Genomic DNA, 22,738 nt, shown 5'->3' with positions numbered 1-22,738 from the left:
AATTAGAGTAGTCAAAATGCAGTTCTTTATAAAGGGTGGCTTGTAGATTGAATAAATAAAGGAGATTTGGAAGCAAGACATCAGAGAATGAAAGGTCTTTCAATGGGATTGACTACAGTACAGCATAGACTTCCCAGTGAATTAAACTCCATTGTACCTGCAGTTCATACAGTGATCAATGAATGTCTGCATGTCAAATATTTTCTCCTACACTAATCTCTGAATGTCATCTTTGGTGTTCTTCCCTATTTTCTTCTTGGCATTTCTATTTCCTCTTGGTTGTCTTTTGGTTTCTCATTACAAGATGTAAGTTGTAAGTCAGTCCTGTGTTGAAGTATCTCAGTTGTACTTGGGATTGCTGCAGCAACCATATCCCGTTAACTATCCTCAGCAGTATTTTTTAAGAAAATGAGATAAATCCTTATGACAGAGCCCTGAATCATTTTATACAATGCCTTGAAATCTGTGTGAGAGTTTTATTTGTCTGTAATATAATATCCTTGTTTCTACTTTTAAAATATCTACTTCCCAACTGCCTTGTTAAATTCTTTAACTAACCTTGAGATAATAGTACAAAGTGAAGTGCAATAATATTTTTAAGGGGAGTCACTGTTTTTGCTCTTTTAAACTCCTACAAAGTCAATTTATTTTTGAAATCCTAGAAGTGTTGTGGAAGTAACACTTAAAACAATTCATGCACCAAATGCATGCTGATCATTATTCAGTGACTACAACATCATCTAGTGGGCATGTTTTGCAAAAGAGTGAATCAAGGCTCAAGACACCCAAAAAACTTTCCTATTTTCTGATACCTTGTCAAGATACATGGCCTTTCCATGCAATTTGCTTCCCATGTTCACCTGTACAGAGAATTTGTAGTTATTTAAGTGACATAGTTCTATTTATATGAGGCTACACAAAGAGAAGTAAATAATCTGCTTGGAAATAGTAGCTACTAGTGAATTCAGAACCGTCACTACATAACTTTCAAGAAATTGTCAAATATGAGACTGACTACTTCAACTCTTCCTTCAGTAGTTCTCAGATGAGCAAAACAAATACATTTCTGAGATTGGAATCATCTAGGTTGATTTAATCCAGTAATTTTATTACTCCAAGCATAATTTTATATATCTCCATTGTATCCCTTTTTATTGTTCATAGCTTATAGCTGAGTCTTTCCACAGCTGTGTGGAACTTTTCATTATTTTTTCTACTCTCTCTGTAGTCGAAGTGTGATGATCAGAATTGTGCATGGTATTTGAAGTATATCATCATCATCATCATCATCATCATCAGACTTTTAAAAGGCATTACAGTATTGGAAATTTAATTTTATGATTCTTTTCCTACTGATCTCAGCTTGGGTTTAGCTTTTTCAAGACAGTTCTATATTGTACTGATATTTTTACTGAGCTATCCTCTGTGATTGCTTTCTTAGTCAATGTCAGCTCAATCTCCATCGGTTATATGAGCTATATGAACTAAGTTAGATTACTTTGCTTCACTTTATTCTTGCATATTTTAGGAGACACATCATTTTATGCTAATCCACCAAACTTTTCAGAATTTTTTTTAGCACTGTTTGCTGTCCTATATTTTGAACATTTTATATAATTGAACGCTGATTCAAATTGCTTGTAAGCAAGTTTAAAGTAACTAAATTCACAATAATTTAATGTTTATTTCTACTTTGGGGGGGTTGTTCACAAAAGCAAAAGTGATAACCTTTTGAATCTGAGATCTGTATGAGCTAGCACCGTGATTGGAACAGGATATTAATGAAGTATGTTATTAGAATAAATTACAAGACTTAATAAATAATTTGCAGTTACTCAGTAGGAGTCCTTCTATAGTCATACAAATACGTATCTGAATCAAAGAATGTAAAATTTTATGCATATATACCTGAGAATAACACCCAATTGAAAGCAATAAAATGTATCTGTGATTAAACATATGTAGGATTCTTGAAAAACTAAAAGTAGAATTTTGTGTACAGTAGTAGTAGCCTACACAAGCTTGATAAAAAAAATGTTGTCATGTTCCTCCACAATAAAATCAAGCTTTATTATCTGTAGCTTTCCAATAATTATCTTTTGCTTTGAAGTTAAACAAATAGATATTTTATTAGTATTTTTCTTTACAAACACGGTTTTCTGTTCTCTTTTTCCCCATGGATTTATCAAAATGTAAATATCTGGATTGTTTCTTCCTTGAATCTAAATCCATGCGTACTCACAATTTTATAAATATAGCCACATCTTATGACCTACAAATTATTATATTTACTGGAAGCACTATCAATAAGCACTTATTGATTAACCTTGGGATACTTATATACTCTGCATACTATGATTTATTTAGCAATGTTAAAATAATTTTAGAGTTTTAGAAAGTATTATATACCAAATATGAAAGAGCAAATGGGAACACTTTGCTGTAATATAAATAGAAGATCAAAGTGGAGTCCTACCTCATGCCGGCTGAAAAACAGAAGCAGCTCTGCTTAATAAATTTCTTTCTTTTTTGTGACCTACTGTTTATTAAAACATAACATTGTATAAATGAGATAGAAAATAGTTTCTTTAGTTGAATGAATACCTTTTGTTGAGACTGACTATGCATTGATTCTTTCTGCAGTGGCTAAAAAATCCTGGCCCCCAACATGAGAAACGGACTTTGTTTGGGGACATGGTGTGCTTCTTGTTTATAACTCCATTGGCTACTATCTCCGGCTGGTTGTGTCTGCGGGGAGCAGTGGATCATCTGCACTTTAGTAGTAGGCTAGAAGCTGTTGGGCTCATTGCACTCACTGTCGCACTCTTCACAATTTACCTCTTTTGGACACTAGTAAGTAGTCTTTTGATTTGACTTAATGATTTACATTAGAGTATGATAAATCTTATAATGTTATCCTGGGAACATCTGGTGACAGCTATTGTTGCATGAGAAAAGATCAAACTTCTTTATTTGAATAACAGCTTCATAATATATCTTGAAATCATAAGCGGCGTGGTGGCCTAGAGGTGGAGCTCTCACATCACAATCAGGAGGCTGTGAGTTTGATCCTAGATAGAGCAGTTATTTCTCTCTCTGCGCACAATGAGTAATTGTCTACTGTGAACTCTGTATAGGTGTCAGGAAGGGCATCTGGCCAGTAAATGCTCAGCTCCAATCAGTAGCCACGACCTCACCCTGAAGCAGGGTCATTAAAAGAATATATAGTGTGCACACAAAATTTGGTTCTTTTAGATTGGATCTAGAATGGTTTGCATTCCCGTAGTTCCTCTTAGAATGTTCTTGGCTAATGGAAATGGCAGAATTATTTTGTAACATTCTCTCCCTCCCTCTCTCTACCTTTCCACTGTTCCACAACATAATGTTAGAAATGATAAAGACTTCAGAATGAGGATATATTTAACAAAGAGTATCTCTTCCCTTTCTACCACAGAAATGGTCTGTGGTATTAGATGTGTTGTTTAGATTAAAAGGTCTTCCATTGGTAGACAGATGGCCTTGGATCCAAGCAGTATTTGGAATGGCCTAATATGAAGAGACTTTAGCCAAACTACAATGAGTAAAGGGGAGGGGGGGGAATCCTGGTGAAATAAATCAATGCTGGGAAAATAGGCAGCAAAATATTTGCAGACATCATCAACATCACATCTATGCAGCAAGTCAAAAAAATAAACAGATTCCTTTTTCCTTTTGGCACTAATAGTTGGCAGATTGAAGCTAAAGCTCTGAAATCTTACCCAGCATGCTTTGTTTTCTCTAAGTTGTTTGGGATGGGCAACATCAGAGATTCATCTTATACAAGCCTGCTTCTCATTCTAATGTGAATTGTGTGAGACCCCTGCATTTACCTCCAGACAGAAACTTGAAACATTGCTCATCTTTCCTAAATAAGCTTTAGTGGACATTGTTCAGGACTAACAAACTATAATGTTCTGAACAAGCTATAGTAGGAAAGATCTGAGCTGTCTTTTTCCTTTGGTATTGGTAATAAGAAGCGTTTTTCAAGGCTCAGTAGATTTCAGAATAACAAGTCTGGAGCTTTTAGTTAAACCTACCTGAGTGAGAAAGCTATGTTCGACACCACCAAACAGTTTCTACCGTGTAACCTTGTACCCTAATACATTTTGAAACACAATCTGTCTTTCTTCCTCCAGACATCCAAATGTCTCAAATATGGAGGAAGAATTGAGAATGTGATGCTTTTAGAATGGTTGAATTACTTAAAATGGGCTGATTGATTTTCACTGCTAAAGAAATGTGAAGTGAATGCTGTCAATCTTCCCAGTTGAAAGACATCTGCAGGAAAGAAGCAGTGGTTCCTTATAGCAGAGATGCATCAACTCCACAGATGCTTTCATAAAGAAAATAAAACCACTTTTTTACTTACTGTCCTCTATCTTGAAATGCCATTACAGAGTAGGCATTTTATATAGGTTTTAGTCAGCATCACTTTCACGTTGAGTACTCATTTAGGGAAGATTAAAAAAGAAAAAGAACTGCATCTAGTGCCATGACTCCCACTCGTGCCAAAAGACTTTCCTTCCCTCTCAAATATACTGCACTCTCCCCAGATATGTGTGCTGTGGTCCAGCAGCTATGAAGAACAGATTCCAGTGTACAGCTTCATGGGAGAAGGTATCCATACTGCACAGACATCAATAGACATAAATCAGACTTGAAAAATAGTAAACAAAAATGCTCTCCTCTCTATAAAAAAAAAGGGAAATATGGTCTACCTAATCACCCCCCCCCCATAACAGATCCTACTTTCATTACTGTTTCCAGCAGTGTGCAGCCACCAAACTACAAAAAAATTGTGCTGTTATCTTGACATATAATGGGAAGTTCTTATCGAAACAATCACTTTCATAATCTTCAACAGCAAGGAATGGTGGTCAGTTATTGTCTCTCTCTTGCTTCTCTGTTATTCTCTGATGTTCACCTTGTTATGATATAAACTGACTTCTGCTCATCTGTTTTCTCCTTTCCTTATATCTGGTTGCCAGTCTAAATATCCTTAGTTGGGACTAAGCTTCATTAAGCTTAAAGAAACTTACATCTGAGTAGAAGTGCTAGGGTTTTTTTCCCCCTTTGTTCATTCTTAATTATTTTCCTTTCTTCCTGTGCATACCTCCTAATTCCTTAGTTTTCTGCAATTTCTATTTGACTGAACTGTTATTAATATATGCTGCCTTTGGAAGGTCACCAACTTTTTGATACTTGGGGTTTGCAGTATTCTCTAGTCTGTGAAGAAAGTTGAAAATATGTTAGTTTGATCCCAAATAATATGTTCCATCTTTAATTTCTACTTTTGCTCTTAGCAGTTCTTGTGCTGTCTCTAATTGAGAGCACTAGAATGAAAAAGATAGGGTACATATTTGGTTGGTCTGGTTCTATGTTTTCATTGCATTGCTTTTCAGTCCTATTATGGTTTCTTTAACAAAACTGCATCCACTTTAGCATTTATTTTAAGAATCTTTGAATAAGATGTATTCCTGCTAGAAAAAGGAATTCATTGTCAGCACCAGTGGTGGGATTCAGCTGGATCAGGGCAGTTCAGGCGAACCAGTTGTTAAATTGCTGTCTGACCCCACCACTTCCCACCCCGCCCCTTCCAGGAGTCCCCACGCACTCCGTTTTGGCTCCCCAGTAATTGTAGGGAAGCCTACTAGGCCCAAAACAGGGTGCAGGGGCAGAGGTGGGTTTCAGCAGGTTCTGACCAGTTCTGGAGAACCGGTAGTGGAAATTTTGAGTAGTTTGGAGAACCGGTAGTAAAAATTCTGACTGGACCCTCCCCCATCTATTCTCTGCCTCCCAAGTCCCAGCTGATTGGGAGGAAATGGGGATTTTGCAGTAACCTTCCCCTGGAGTGGGGTGGGAATAGAGATTTTACAGTATCCTTCCCCTGCCACACCCACCAAGCCACGCCCACCAAGCCATGCCACGTCCACCAAGCCACACCCACAGAACCAGTAGTAAAAATTTTTGAAACCCACCACTGTGCAGGGGGGTGCGGAACGGCCCCCCTGCGGCCTGTTTTTGCTCCCAGGAGGCTGCAGGGAAGCCTACTAGGTCCAAAACAGCATGAGGGTGTGTGGCGTGCCCCACACGGCCTGTTTTTGCTTCCAGGAAGCTGCAGGGAGTCGTACTAGGCCCAAAATGGGATGCGGGGGGTGCGCCCCCCTGTGGCCCATTTTTACTCCCAGGGGGGTGCAGGAGGTCGAGTGCTGCCTGTCACACCCCCTGGCCACGCCCACCATGGCCACGCCCACCCAGCTGGTCATTAGGGCAGAGAACCGGTTGTTAAATTATTTGAATCCCAGCACTGGTCAACACATCTGTATAAATTAAAGCATTTCATATTAGATGGGCCACATTTGTTTTATCCAGGCATACACATCATACCCACTATAATCCAGCAAGAGGGATCATGCACCTCGGTGTTATTGCAACACACTTAATATGGGTCTGCCTTTCAGGGCCTACAGTTGGAAGCTGCAACTGGTAGAGAATGCAGCAGCCAGGCTCTTAACAAGAGAATCTTATTATTGCAGAGTCTCTCCTATTCTGTGATCACTGCACCGGTTGCTATTAGTCTGAGCATAATGCTAATTATCACCCATAAATCCTTCTGCCGTCTAAACATCTAGAGAGGTTGTGCCCAAGGAATACAGATCAGAAGACAGCTCTTCTCAGTAATGGCTGCCACATTATTTATCTATTTGTTTATTAAATTTATATCTTGCCAACTTCAGGCAGACGAAATTAAAACATCCATAAATATATTACAGTAAAACATGCAGGGTAAAAGGCATCATGACAATAGTGTTAAGATGTTCACAAAGAAAAGAAATAACAGTATTAACAATACTCGTATAAGAAAAGCTCAAGTTTGTTGTCAAAGTTCACTAATAAGATTAAATTCAGCCAACAAAAACTTGGGGGCGGGGGATTCAGTCTTTAAGATTTCTGGAAAGCCATCACAGTAGGAACAACATTGTCAGGGACACTGTTCTGTTAAGTCCCGTAATGGAAACACAGAGTCCCTAAGTTTTTTTCCGATCTATGATGAACATACAGGATGGCTCAGTTTAATTGAGAAATGTGTGCCTTGTCCCTTCTCTTCTGACATTTTGAAGGGCACTAGAAATCATTTTCTTTGGCCCCCTAGGAGAAATTATGGCAGTCATCTTGGGTTGTTTTTTTTTTTTTAAAAAAACTGTTTTAGGAGCATTATTAATTATCTACTACAGCCCAAAGTCTTTTAGATTCAAGGTGGTAAAGAAATAAATGTTTGTTAAATTAATAAAATGTCTATTTAAATCAATTGATTTATACTAGTGGAAACTGCTCAAATTAATTTTTGACTGAAATAGTTTTTGACTGGAAACTTCCTTTAGTTTCAATAAAATTACTGTAGGTTATTTTCATATATGCACGGTCAGTCTTCCAGAAAAAATTGGCAAAAAAAAAATTCTACTGTCTAAAATAATAGGCAGCCTATATGAATATATTTTTCATTATTTATATTATCCAGTACTGTTATATTATACAGTACTGTTGTTCTCCTGTTCTCTTGATGTGCTGCTCCAGACAACAAATGTACATCCTAAATGCCGATTTAGATAAACAATATATGATGTACTGAAAAGGACAGATTTTAAAAATTATATTTCATATTAGGAAGGATGTAGGAGATATATTTTCTGGAAAGTATGCCTTGGCCATATTTTATTGCCTTTTAATTGCTACCCAAATAAATATGCATGTTAAATTACAGTTGGAGAGCTAAATCCAACATCCCATGAGTGTCCTTTTCATCCAGCTTTGAGAGTTTCCTTTTGCTGTCCTCTTCCTACAGATTTCTCAAATCTCCTTAGGAAAGTTGAGAGGTTTGGGAGGCACCAATGAAGGTTTATTTAATGATAAGGATCTTAATTTGCAAACTTCAATACTGTGTATAACTTAAATTATCTCTGATCATTAAAAGTGTCTTTCATCCAAGAGTATTGTTTTACACATACATGGGGAGTTGATAAGCCTAAACCAAACATGGGCTCCCATCATTGTATTGAATATACAGTTTCAGGGGCATAGTAGGTGCATGATTTATGTTACTTGCCAGATGGGAGAACCTTTCTTATCCTCATATGACTTCAGTGGGAATGTACTATATTAATGAGGAAATGTGTTCTCAGAGAAGAGGTTTCAAAGTTTCAATGTCTAACAACAGGGCTTCAGTGTAATAGTAGATTGATAGATGAGAGAGAGAGAGAGATATTAAATCACAATCCAGTTTCTATTCAGCCAATTGCCACCTAACAGTTTTGCAATATGCTTGAATTATACTTCATTACCTCATGCTAGGACCCCAAATCATGATTTTTTTTGTTAACACAATAGCATATGACTGTACAAAATTACACAGGGTATAACACTGAAATGGTATAGTAGTCCTTACATTGTATCCTGTTAAGTTTTTTTTCAGGCAAACAAAGAGCACTGGATTGTTCATACTATTTGAACACATTTGCTTTTATTTCATGAAGTCATTTTACTGTTGTCCATTTTCAATCCACTAGTAATAACTGTAGGACAGGAGGTTGGGCACAATTCAGATAAATTTTATTCAGTTTCATGTACTTGGATGAAAAAGCTCAAACTCATATCGTCAAAATAATTATATAAAAGAATTAGATTTTAAGTTCTAGTTAAGTTTGATATTCAGGCTGCTGGTTTTCAAATATGATTCTAATAGTTGTAGTTTCTTAGTAGCTTTATTGCAGTTTAGGTTACCACAAGTTAAGGATTTCAAATCAAATATGCAACCTGCATAACAGAACCTGATACATCTCATAATACATAATGCTTGGCAAATCCACTTACCTAATTAAACTATATTTACAATCTTTGCTTATGGCATAATTTGGCTTTGAGACTTCATCACAGATAGTCCAAAACTCCAAAGGTGTTGAGTGTTGTGACGTACAGTGTATGGTATTACATGTTGTTGATTGATACTGATACTTGATTGAAATTGCCTTTCATAAGATATACCTCAGGGCAGTTATTATCATTTTTTCCCACATTGGCCTTCATATTAAGCTACTGTAAGTATAAACCAAACCCTGCCATCTGGGTGAGTAACACTGCTGTATCTCAATAATGTAAGAGCTTAGTGGAGCAATTATTTTGAGAACAGAGATCCATACATTTCAAAGGAGCTATTTTCTGTCATTCCTAAATAAGACCCTGTCTCTCTCAAACACTGCTGATTAGCCCTTTAAATGAATCTAAGCATTGTTTTCATGATCAATGAACAAATCTCATCTCTGTTCTGGGCAGGAAGGATCCAGGATCCAAGTTTCTGATTTTTTTTTTTTTAAATGATGAAGACCAGATCCTGCTTTTACATTGAGTTTGAGTTTTATAACTAATTTTATAAATTTACACAAATGTTTAGTCAAAATGTGTTGTTGTTTTTTTTTGAAAACCCCAGAGATTTAGAAATGGTTGTGGGATTTATACAACTTTGCTATCCACTAACAACTTTGCAAACTGTTAAGAGAAGACTTTCCTTAGAAAATGCAACATTGAGCTTCTGAGTTTCAGTAGTCGACATTGCTTAGGCATCGGCTGAAGGCAAGAACTCATTGTAAACAGCCTACTAGGCTTAACAAGGTTATTTATTGAAGTATTCGTCGTATATAAGAATTGCCCATCTCCCTTACAGAAGGACTTTGAGTAGTGTACAATAAAATATCAAAAGCATAAAAAGCGGTATGTAAAATTTAAAAGAGGCAAAGAATATTAAAAATAGATTAAAGGGTGTGGGGAGGGCTTTCAGAGCACCAACTAGCCTGGCAGTTGTGTGCTCATCTGGGTGCCCCAAGGAAGTCCGCAGAACCATGTTCTCACGCCCTTCTGGAAAGCCAGGAGAGTGTAGCCCTGCCTCACCTCCAGGATGAGTGTTCCACAGGGCAGGGGCAATGACAGAGAAGGCTCTCTTCCTGGACTCCCGCCAGTCGGAATTCTTTGGTTGACGAAATCCACAATTTATCTTCCCTGCCTGACTAGGGAAGTAATGGGATGATGTTACCCTGTGAAAATCCCTTTAATATTCATTGAGAACCTGGCTTACAATGCAAAAATTGCTAAAAAAGAACCTATCCTTTCTATAACAGAGAGGGACTCTAGGAAAGAATCTTAGTAACCTAAGGAGAAGCCCATAAATGTAGATAGCCTATAAAGATATTGTGCCACTAGTGGTCATGAGTAATGAAAACAGAGTCACACAGATGTGACACAGATGGCTAAAGATCTGCAAAGCTGTACTTTTTTTATGCTCCTGATGTCTCCTCTTGAAGTGAGTTTTGATACAAGAGTCTTTCCATCCTCCTGTCCTGGGCACAGACAACTGACAGGAAATGGCATCCTGGGATCTGCCTACTATCCCTCTGTCACAACTATCATACATCCATTCAGGGTGAAGAATTTGAAAATCCAGTGACCATTGTAAAAATGCTATCACAAGTGTTTGAAAGAACTCTGACCAATTAAATCTCATTACGAATGGGTTATTAGATATATTACTTCCTAACTGTGTTGTCACTATTATCCCAATACATTGCACTGTCTGAATTAAAATTCAGACATTTCCAAAGAAAGACATTGCCAAACATATTACTCCATAATTCAAACACCAATCTGAAGAAGGTGGTTTACTTCGTTGCATAGCAAAGTGATATATTTTTAAAAGGGATGATACTCCAAACTATCAGCATTTTCTCTTTTTTAAAAACTTAAGTTCAGAGAAAGGTTTTTAAATCCACTGCAATTATTTACAAAGTGATCCCAAATGGACTTACTACCAGGTATCTTTTAGCTCCATTAGTTGCTATAGAAAAGGAGAATTAGATTAAGTATTACAGAAGCAGATTGAAAAACTGGATTTTTTAATCCTTTCAAGACTTCCTTGAAGTGCATATTGAGTTGAGAAGAACTGGAGTTAAAAGAGAATCATTCAGGTTGAGGCACAATAATGCAATTTGTATAAAAAGGCCCTTGACTTTTCTTCTGAGTGTGTTTCTCTGGTCATCTTAACCGTAAATTCTTCTCTTTATTTTCCTACAGGTATCCTTTAGGTATCACTGTAGATTATACAATGAATGGCGTCGGACCAATCAAAGAGTTATACTCCTCATCCCAAAGTCTGTCAGCATCCCTTCTACCCAGCAATCCTTGCTGGGCCTGCATTCAGTCAAAAGGAACTCAAAAGAGACCATTGTCTAATTGTGATAATCTTTTCCAGAGGCCACGAACTACATGTGGGTAGCATCATAGCTGGAAAGACACTTTTTGTAGAAGAAAAAACATGACTGTTGCAATTTAAATCATGGATGCTGCAATCATATGATATTTGCTAAGCTGCCAAACATGTCTAAAATTTAGCAGATACTGTATGGAATTTTCCAACACATGTTGATAGCTGCATCACTAGGGATGCAACTCTTTTCTAATTGTGATTAAAAACTATGATGGCAAACACTGCAAAATATGTGAATTGTATTATTTCTGAGACATGTCCAGACATCATCTATGCTGCATTCTCCCTTCCTATATCTAGACTAATTAAGGAGAATTGGAGGCTGCTTTAAGAAGTATAACGACATGAAGAGTATGTGTGAGAGAGCATATGCATACAAAACCCATTCGTCACACAGCCACACTAGGTCTAGAGACAGCTAAAAGAAAAAATCTCAGTGGAAGGCTAATGAAAAGTTTTATAGCTTAATGTCGAGAGAGAAAAAAAATTGAAGGCTTTGTAATTACCTATTAAGCACAATCCCAAAATAAATGGGGCTCTGATATTTATGTAGTATATTTCCTCTTCCCCAGCTATACACCTTCTGTATATTGGAACTGCTACTCTCAGAGTTAACATCCTGCATTTATAACATCGGGAACGAATCAAATTGGGAAAGTCTATTCTATACATTCCAAAACTCAATAGTGGTAGCCTTTCTTTTTTGTTTTGTTTTGTTTTATTTTTGTGCTTTAGAGTCACTTTTTTCTCTTGGCAACTACCTGGAGCAGGCAAGGCTTCTTTAGTATTAGTAAATATAGGTCAGCCCTATATTTGGATATGTGGATCTCTCTTTATGTGTGTAAGTGTATCTTTCACTGCTATGATTAGTATATTTTCTTGCTCAGTTAGATATTATTATACATTTATTTATTTATTTATTTATTTATTTCAAGGTTAAAAACTTTTGCTTGTTCACATTTTCATTACAGTAGTAACCTTTGCAATGAGGAGAAGTAGGGAGGAAAGCTCCCAAAGCCTCTGCCAAACTGCAGAGGGGAGATGAACATGATCTGCCAAAATTCCAGAAGCCATTTGAAATGTTCTTAGCTAATTTTTTTGCCTTCAGAATTTCCACCTTCAAGGGACCAGTTTCACAGCAATCTGTAATGGTAAAGACTTGCAATCATGACTATAGGCTAGAGCTGCTGTATCCCTGCTGCAAAACACAGATGTCTAGAAAAAAACATCATTTCAGGAAGCAATTTTCTCAAGCGGAGAGGAAAAAGAAGCAGTGTATTGTGGAGAAATGATTGATTGAAATCGCAAGGAATTAAGTTGCATCACAACAATGTTCTCTAAATTTAATTCCTAAATTTATTTTGTAAGGGGGACTTTTGCACAGATAATAAAGGACTGGCTCATTAGACATGTTCTAAGAAGCTTGGACTTGCCTTGCATTACAATGAGTAAAATTACAGCTTTGCTGGATTTGCAACTTGACAGATAAGTTTAGATGGAAACATCTAAGCCTTAACTTCTTTGTGCTTACCAGACTAAGACCTCTTTGTTAAAAATGTTTACAACCGCCTTATAAACGTAGCCAATTCCAATTTGGAATCTGAATGTTAAATTCTTCGTTTCTGGGTGGCATGTCTTGGCATGACTGCCTTTCCCAAAGCATGAGAGACAAAGGCATCATTTCGATCCGTTATTTTTAGAATTGGGCTATCAAATGGACTTTTCTTACATCCACAAATGTTCCTAGCACGTAGAATATTTATTAATTAAAATACACTGCTGAATCATATTTCAGCAGAGAAAATTTCAACATTTGTCTCAACATGTTATGGGGGCAGGGGGAAATGAAGAGGATGTATATTAAAGCAAATTGCAAAGACTTTCAATGGATTAAACAACTGTTCTTTGTTAACTAGTAGAATTGAGCCCCACCATATGCAGATTCCAGTCTACAACTACTTCTGGATATGATCGCAGCCATCACACAACGCACAGGTGCCAGCTACCAGAGTGCATTGCAAACTATGAAAAGCTGCACGCACCCCTCACCCTTGGAAAATAAGCAAACCCAAACACCCAAGGCACATACGCATAACTTTCATGCTTTAAGTGTACATGGGAAGATGGTTTTGCAGGGCTTGGTGATGGGAAAAGAAGATCTTTCTGTTGTTGGTAATATCCAAAAACCAGCCTCTGTCTTCATCTGTTCGGTTTCATCTGATTTTTTAAGAGACCATATCTTCTTCTTCTTGTGCCATGTCCGTCATCGGAAGTTGGCGATCATGTTGGCAATCCTATTGTCAACAGCTGTATGAAAAAGTGCTGCTGAGTTTTGCCAACCAGTCCCTTAGGTTTTGAAGCCATGATGTTGTTCTTCTGCCTGGGCCTCATTTGCCTTCAATTTTTCCCTGGAGGATTACGTGAAGGATGTCGTATTTTTCTGGGTGTCACATCACATGTCCAAAATACTCTAACTTTCGCTTTTTAATGGCTTTGATTATTTTCCTTTGCTTTCCCAGGCGGGCTTATCACCTCTTCATTTGTGATTTTGTTAACCTAGCTTATACGTAACAGCTGTCTGTAAATCCCCAAGAGACCATATAGATTACTAAAATTAAATGAGCAAAAAGGAGTGGCTTTACATAGAAGAGCTACTTCACAAAGCACAAGAAACTCTGAAAGAGCTGTAAACTTAGTGAGTGGCAATCAAATTGAGATTATAGGAGGTCAGGACAAATGGCATAAATACAAGTAGATGTTAAATTGTGTTGTCAATACTTTAGAGAGAGAATCTTGAGGGGATGTCAAGGGGTTCATTAGCCTGTGCACAGTTCCCAATTGACCTTAGAACTCTGACTAGCTGCCTTTCTGTGCCAACTAGTCCATTTTTTTTCTTTAGCATTACTTCTCTTTAGTGTCCAGCAGTGAACACGCACTGCAGGTCTTGTGGGGTTTCACTGGAACAGACTTAACGGCAAGTATTCACCGCCCCGAGTCCTTCGGGAGAGGGGGCGGTATAAAAATTTAATAAATAAATAAAATAAATAAATAAAGTATTGGATGGGGTGCAGGAGAAAGAAAAGTAAGAAAAGTTTTATAATGCAAGAAATCTCTTCATCTCTTTGGTTTTTATCCAAGCTATTTCAATGATTTTTGAATATGTACAATTCATGAATATTAAGCCGTGTACATAAATGCCATGTATTAATTTTTTTAAGAAAGTGTGTTTATTTTTTGTAAAAAAAAAAAAAAAAGAATGGAGAAGGGAAAGAAGAAAAGAATTGATTCAGAAATATAATAATAATAATAATAATAATAATAATAATAATAATAATAATAATAATAATACAAAGCAATTATTGTGCAGTTAGTGTTCAGTATATTGATGATGAGAATTTAGCCTTAAACAAAATACATAATTTTTACATTACAAGAAAATATTTGAATCTCTGAGCTAATTGGAGTAATCGTTGTTATTTAAGAAAACAAAGAAGAAAACTGCTAAAAAGTCACAGATAAATATTTAGATTCTAATTTTCCTTTTGCTGTACAATAGTTAAACCTTTAGACTAGAGCTATTGAATCAGTTGTAAAACGAACTCACACTTTGACTAAACCTATTTTTTTCTTTCTTGTTCAGAATAACCTCCCTTTAACCCAAAGCTCCTCTATAATTTCTCTATAACATGATCAAAATGTCCCACCTGCCCAGTTCATCTCTTTCCCCACAAGTTGGAAGTCAATATAGATTCACTGACCAGAGCTATGGAAGTTGATGCAAAATAACCACTATATCTATAAATTTTTATTTTATTTTATTCATTGTTCCAGTGATGGTTGCAGTTTGGGGAAACTATCCAATGCAGTTTTCAATACAAGGTAGTCCTCAATTTAACAACAGTTTGCTTAATGACTATTCAAAGTTACAATGACACTGAAAAAAGTGACTGACAACCATTTTTCACTTATGACTGTTGCAGCATCCCCATGGTCACATGATCTACATTCAGATGCATGACAACTGACTCACATTTATCATGTTTGCAGTATCCTGGGGTCATGTAATCTCCTTTTGCAACCTTCTGACAAGTAAAGTCAATGGGGAAGCGAGATTCGTTTAACAATTTAACCGTGTTACTAAATTAACAACTGCAGTGATTCACTTAACAAATGTGGCAAGAAAAGTTGTACTGTTCTGTCCCCGTCTCCACACACACACAAACACAGCCAGCCGAGGGTTAAGAAAGCACTTGGCACACACATAGGTTGTTATCTAAAACTTGGCAGTTATACGAGCATCAACTGCCAAGGGCTTTACTTCATCAGATAAACAGAAAATACATACAAATTGCAAATAGTCCAGTTCCAAACAAGAAACCTTCGGCAGCTTAAGCGTTGTTCAAGTGACTAGCCAGAGTTAGTTTTTGTCCGTCACAGAGTCTTAAATGGCCACCACACTCTCTTATATAGTCTCTGGGGTGAGGTCCAGTGACTCAGTTATAATCCCTGGCACGTCTCCTTAACTGCTGCAACTGTTTATCACGCCTTCGTTGGCGTGGATCCAGGAACGACAGATCACCTCCCTCACTCTCATCGGAGACACCTGGCTCCTGGCTAATCTCCTCTTCCTCGGCCGGCACTTGAGGCAGTGCCAGAGGGGAGGGGCCTGGAGAGGGAGGCCTGGCCGACTCCTCTTCTTCATGTTCGGAGCCTTCTTCCTCCGATGAGATAGGCTCGGAGGGCGGGGCCACAACATGTACAATGGGGCATAACTCGCTTAACAAATTTCTCACTTAGCAACATCGATTTTGGGCTCAATTGTGGTCGTAAGTTGAGGACTACCTGTCGATCTGGAGAGCCAAGTTGTGGAAGGATGCTTTAGAACTCTGTTTTTCAAACTTGGTAGCTTTAAGATGTGTGGACTTCAGCTTCAGCTTCCAGAATTCCCCAGCCAGCATGCTGGGAGTTGAAGTACACAGATCTTAAGAATGCCAAGTTTGAAAAATTCTGATTTTAGAAGGATGTACCTTTGCAGAAGGTGGTATTTGTTTCAGAGGCAGCCACCCAACCAGAGAAGCAGCAGCAGCTTGCTGCCCCTTTCTCTCCTAGAGAGAACATCCATTAGAACTCCATAGAAGGCTGGACTGAAGGATCTAATGTGTTCATCAAAATGACAAAAAGTGTTGTGCCGTTGTAAGAAACACATGCAAAAGGGATGGATGGCACTCAAATTGTGCCACAACAATAGTTTTCATCGTTGGTTTCCCCACCCCATCCTACAGACCTGTATGCATAAGCATTGGGCTTCTGCAGCCTTCTCCAGCGGGGCCAGCTAACGTCTAGATTCGCTGTGGAGATAATGCTGCAAAAGCAAATCTGGACCATTAATACTGGAGCAGGCAGTTTTCCATCTGCAAGTCGCCTCAGCTTTACTCACCTTTCTGTAGAAGCCAAGGCATCTTGCTGTCTTGCCATGCTTTCCTCGCGCCCTTCTGTTCTGAAATCAAGGTGCCAAATCGCTCTTCCACGGAAAAACATCCCTCTGCCCCTCTGCTCCACAGACTCAGGGAAAACAGCAAGAAGGAGGAGGGAATAGATCACGCAGATCATTATCCCATTGTTTTTCAAGATGCATACAAATCAATCTTTAAAATTTGCTCCATATTTTTACCCCAATGTTAGTTTGCTGGATTTTCCTCCTCTCCTTTTTGAAGGTAGGGTTGCTTGCTCCTTTCTGGTCAACTGACATTTCAGTATTTCTCTCAGATATTTCAAATATAATGCACACTGTGAAGGTTTAGCCACATCACCATGTTGTTCCTTTAACTCTGGGAAGTAATTCATCCGGTCTTGAAAATTTTAAACTCAGAATGCAGTGGTATTTGCATGTGTGCCAATCTCAAAATTCAGGCCTATTCTTCATCCTGCTCTTAACAACTAGAACACATAAGTTGTGTTTGAAAAGAGTTAGAACAGATTTGCCAGGATGACAGATGTACAATGTAGCATTGAAGACAGGGTAATGTTTGAGACTGAGCACTACTTAAAACTCTTCAAATTCAAAGATACTAAAAATATAAAAAAGAAATTCTGATGATCAATGGAGCTGGAGATGAGAGTGAAAAATGGAAAAGAAATATATATGTGGCATTATTGTCCTCAGTTTCTCATGTGAAAAACAAAAACACCCTGTTGCTTTGACTTGTTATCTAAAGAACTCTGAATCGCCAAGAAGAGAGATACTTTTAAAAAAGCAATAAGCCTTTGCAATGTCTTTGAATATTAGTAGCTCGGGTTGGAGCTCAAACCAACAACATAGCAATAAGTCTTTTCCTGGAAAACCGATTCTCTGTGCAAAACCACATTCTTGCTCTCCAGAATGAAGCCTACATATTCCAAGCATTTCACAATGTGCTAATCTGAGTCTTAGGCGAGAAATAGGTTACACATTACAATTATGCAGCAAAAGACAACCTCTGGAACATTTGTTAAATGGTGGTTACTCATGTGCACCCAAATGTTATTTGGACTTCAATGTCACCTCAATGCCACTCAATGTTTGATTCAACATTATGATAGAGGGAGGCATCACAACAGCAAATTATTTACTTATATATCAAAATAGCATTGGAGTTAAAAATACACAGTTAGTTTCAAGAAGACCCCTTAGCAGTATTTACTACAGTGTTTATGAATAATTATTTGTAATGCATTAAAGCCTTTTAAGTTTAGCTTCTTTAAAGAATTTCTTTGGAAAGAAAAGCTCTGCTTTTCAATATATGTCTCTCTCCCCTTCTGCAGTTTATATTAAAGACTTTCATTCTATAGCACCTTTTAACTAAAGTAGTTTTCCGAAAGATTTGTTGTCATTTGAGAAATCATTTTTAAATAGGAGATGCACAATGTCAAGATAAATCTATTTCTTGCACTTCTAAAGAAGTGTTTTTCTGGAGCAAATAGCCTAAAAGCAATTAAAGAAAATGACTGTATTTCTTTTGAACTTTTCCTATTCATTATTAAAATGCAGGCCAATCTAATACTGATGAGAAAGGAAACAGATAGGCTAGCTTAGAGTATTACAGCAGAAATGGTTGAAACTGAAGTAAGAGAATGCTAGAAAGACCATGTAAGACAGTTGTATGGGAATTTTAGTGATACATTGAATAGTGGTACTGAAATGAATACAACTGTTAATATTGCATAGAAATTGATGAAAAGGAAGTGTACAATGAGAATATTGAAAGATGGAAGTGTGGATGGTGTAAATAGAGAAATGTTAAAAGCCAGAGGTAGTTTGCTTATGTACTGGCTGTTTTTTGATTAGGCTGCATCTCTGGCAGACATCTCTATTTGACAATTGGAAGAATAATATTGTTCCGCAGTATTAAGAAAAAGGTGGCAGGAGTAAATGCAAAAATTAAGGGAGAATTTGTTAAAGATGGCTGGGAAGATTTAACAGCTTTGATTGAAAGGCATTATGACCATGAGCAAAAATTGACAAGTGGACTATTAACTTACCCTGGGCAATCAAGGAGATTCATACTACAGTTTTGATCTTCAGCAAAGCACTACTGTACATTCAGATTTCTTTTCAGTTCCTTTTTGATGGACATTCAGACCTAATTCCTGTACCCTACTCTAATTAAATCTAAAGACAGCCATATACTTTTTAAAATTCTCCCTGTGTTAATTTTTGCATTCCTTGGGCCAGATATCTTTTTCTCATTTGCTTTTTAGCGGTAGGCAGATGAATGACATTTCATAAGAACTAGGGACCACTGCAATGCCTTCTCATGACACACACTCATAGAATTTATGTAAAATCTGCTAAATTTGTATAGTTCAGTACAGGTTTCAGATATTATTTTTACAGAGTACACCTTGCCTGAATCTGGACAGATACAAATTCTTTATAATAAAGTATGATCCTGCTTCCACTGAACTATTTGGCATTTTAAACTTTAATATAATGCACACATATCCATGACTGCTAAGATGTTTAATGCATTTTTCTGCCTTTCACACTACAACGACAAAGTTCCTATTTTTTTTCTTCCTCTTCAGTAGGCTTAGGATGTGAAGTTACTCATGCAAATATTTAATGTCTGTACAGCAAAAGGCAGATTACTGGATCTTCACCCTGACTGGGGTTCATTTGCTGCTCTGGATTCCACATTTAAACTTTTTTCTCATAAAATCAGAGAATAACAGAAGCCTAATAAGTCCCTTTGTTTCAGTGTACCTTCCAATCCGGAAAGAATTTCAAATTCCATTAAGAATTCATATTCTAAGCCAGTATGAGGTTCAGATGCTTCAAATTGTCTTATTTCTTAATGTCTGAGCAATGAAGTTTATGCAGAACATCATAAATCCAGCAACAGAAAGGTGAAAAAGTAGGGAGTAGCATTTGACCTCCTTGTTGAGTTGAAAATATATGTCAACAGTAAAAAACTAAGAGAGCTCTGGATCCTAACATACCACCAGTTCAGCCTCCATTATATCCAATGTCAAAAACAGCTAGTCCCGAGGCCTGGGAAGGCTGAGGTAGACAGATCAAACACAATATTGGATCCTCTGTTTTTCTGTGTTAGATTGTCAGGGTACAGGTTAACAAAGTAAGTCCTATTTCCTACAAAAGCTTCTCCTTTCCTTCTTGTGGATGAGATTAAGTGTAATCTTAAACTTCCTTAAAACTAGTCATATTAACCGGAGAAGCTGTAAGTTATACTGTAGTTCAAACTCTTGAAGGTCTCTGAATTTCCACTGTTAAGATCCTAAGTTTCCCATAGTGTGTATAAAAAGTCAAATACTTATTTTAGATCTTAAGACTACCTACAATTACAGGGACTCCATTACATAACACCGGAGAATCCAGGTTGCTGGCAAGGATTGATTGCCCAAATATTAGGAAACTATTCTCTCCTAAAGCATCTTTCATGTTTATCAGAATCCGATTTCCTTTGGGCACTGAGCAAATGGTCTTTTGTTCACAGCCTACAACTATAAGCACCACCTTGACATTTTAGGTAAGAATATCTATGCTGCGTTCATGAACTGAACTGACCCTCCCCTCATAATTGTGTTCAGGAAAAACAAAATGTTTAAAACAAATGATTACATCTACTAGTATTTTAAAAATGAACTAACAACTAATTATCCCAGAATAATTTATTTTACTGTTTGATTTTCATAAATGCTGGATATTTTTCCCCATTATGTATCTTAACATCTCTCAAATCTTAACTTTCTATTCTCAGGCTGTGGAAATGACTCCCCTGCGTTGCAATCCTTTTGCCAAGCACTGGATTGGATCGGATCAGAGCAAAGCATCCAAAAACTGGGGACTCGCCTTCCACAGCCATTTTGCTTGCTGCAATGACTCCTACGGTAGTTTTAATCTATTCCAAGTGCTACCTGACAACCTGGCCAGGGTTGAGTTCTATTACTTAATGCCACCCAAGACTTCTTCCTGGAAAGGGTATTATGCTGCGTCATGGAGCTGGTCCCCCATGTCCACTGCAGGGAGTCCAAGCAATGCATTTCCTCTGCCTTTCATTCAGCTCAAGGTAGCATATGCTTTCTCCTGTTTTTTCTTCACAACAGCAAACATCTCTTGATGCCAGGCCATGCTGGCTGCCTGGAGAAAGTATGGATTTGTAGCACCAGGACCCAGACCAATGATCCCAGGAAGTCAAGAAACAACCAATCTTGGAAGAGAGGAAAAAGTGAGCCAAGGCAATTGATTTTGGCTGAGATATTTTGGGCTACACTCCAGAGTGGGTTCTGACTGATGCTGGTGTTGCAACGAATGGAAAGGCTTTCAGAGCTCACGATTAGTGACAGCAATCCAGCTTTGGCCTTTGCATATCCACAATTCCTGGTAAATCATGTTCCTGCTGTGGACAAGCCACATTTCAGCTTATCCCTAAGTCTGTCGGAGCCCGACACATATTCATTTATTTTTCTAGGTGGTCATAACACCACAGAGAACTCCTGACTTAATTCCTTGAAGGACCCTGGCTGTTAAGTTGTGTATGGAAAAGTAATCAATAAATTCCCAGCCCATTTTGGACATTGAAACAAGGATTTAATACAATGAAAATATTCTGCTCCTTCCAAACTCCGTAGACCCAAGTTCACCGCATTTTGCTTGACTAGAAGTGCTAAATTCAACATAGATTCTAGTTTGTAATGGATTTTGAATTCTATTAGGTTGTCAGAGCTTAGTAGGAAAAATTCTGGAATTGTAAATTAGCCTTTTCCAGAGCTATTCAGCTTAATAGCCAATGTTAAAAATAAAACGTCCACTAAATATTTTATTCAATAAAAATACATCAGAAACTAGTTTTCTGATCAGCTTTTTAAACGGTAAATGTACTATTAGCATCCTTTCCAAATGTTTCTTGCCTGTGACCACTTACATAATGAGCATTTCTTTTAATTTGCCCTTTATCTACTTTCTTGGATTTGAAATAGCACTGTTATGCCCTGAGCAAGAACAAACTCTTAAGTGTTTTTTCCCTTTCGAATCTTCAATGAACACTCTAATAGCGAGACTCCCATCTTGTGGCTGATTATAGTATTGTAACATGATAACCACAACAGAATCTTTGGCATTTGCAACTCTTAATAGTGCTTAAAACTGTTTTATCTCTGGCTGATGCTTCAATATCCTGTTTGGAAAAAATAAATGCTATAATGCTGAACATCCCTTTTCAAGTTCTGGAGGTAAACACAACTGATTCTTCAATTCTGACAGTGAAACATCTCTAGAATCAATTCCCACATTTATTTCCTCAGGCCCCTTTCCCACTTTTAAAAACTACAAAAGTCCCTAAAAAAGCTTCTGTTTGTATGGGTTATTAGTTACCAATACTTTATACATTAATAATTAAAATTGATACATCTGCTGCCCCTACTACTTCTCACAACTCTCTGAAGGGCTTTTATATTGTATTATTTTTACTCTTAAGGTGGCAATTTTGATTTTGCAGACCTGGGGTGGTCTTGGGGAATGTTCAAGAATCCTTGGACCACTTTTGAAAAACATTGCATAAGAAAAGCTGCATCTGCAACTTGATTTCACTTTCCTTAGCATATAATAGTTTGTTGGTTCTAAAAAAATTGTTAATCAGAATGATTTTTTTTTCTCACAAACATTAGATACACAAACACTAGTCAAGTAAATCAAGCTATCACTATCATTTTCCCAGTTTCAAAACCCAAACAAAGGATGTAAGTAAGTTTCAGTCAAATCTCTACATAGGGTTGTTTTCTATTCATCAACAAAACCACAATCTACAACTATATTCTTTCATATTTCTGAAGAACTGAGAAAAATAACCATTAGCAAAATTTAATAGAAATACTAGAATATAGTAACAGTAGAAA

General features: G+C 37.2%; 1 protein-coding gene across 2 annotated transcripts in view; it reads left to right on the top strand.

Moving 5' to 3' along the window:
• MARCHF3 (membrane associated ring-CH-type finger 3) overlaps nucleotides 1–11,576 on the top strand; it is a 130,103-nt gene extending 118,527 nt beyond the window's left edge. For both annotated transcript variants that reach the window (XM_034409990.3, XM_087886019.1), the window contains 2 exons: nucleotides 2,644–2,853; nucleotides 11,155–11,576. In XM_034409990.3, the coding sequence (XP_034265881.1) occupies nucleotides 2,644–2,853; nucleotides 11,155–11,313 (369 nt within the window). In that variant the 3' untranslated portion in view covers nucleotides 11,314–11,576. The remainder of the gene's footprint in view (nucleotides 1–2,643; nucleotides 2,854–11,154) is intronic.
• Nucleotides 11,577–22,738: the final 11,162 nt, after the last annotated feature.

Source organism: Pantherophis guttatus, chromosome 2, assembly GCF_059756535.1.
Source record: "Pantherophis guttatus breed Tessera chromosome 2, ASM5975653v1, whole genome shotgun sequence".
NCBI classification, from domain to species: Eukaryota; Metazoa; Chordata; class Lepidosauria; order Squamata; family Colubridae; genus Pantherophis; species Pantherophis guttatus.
This window is presented reverse-complemented; position numbering and strand designations above follow the sequence as displayed.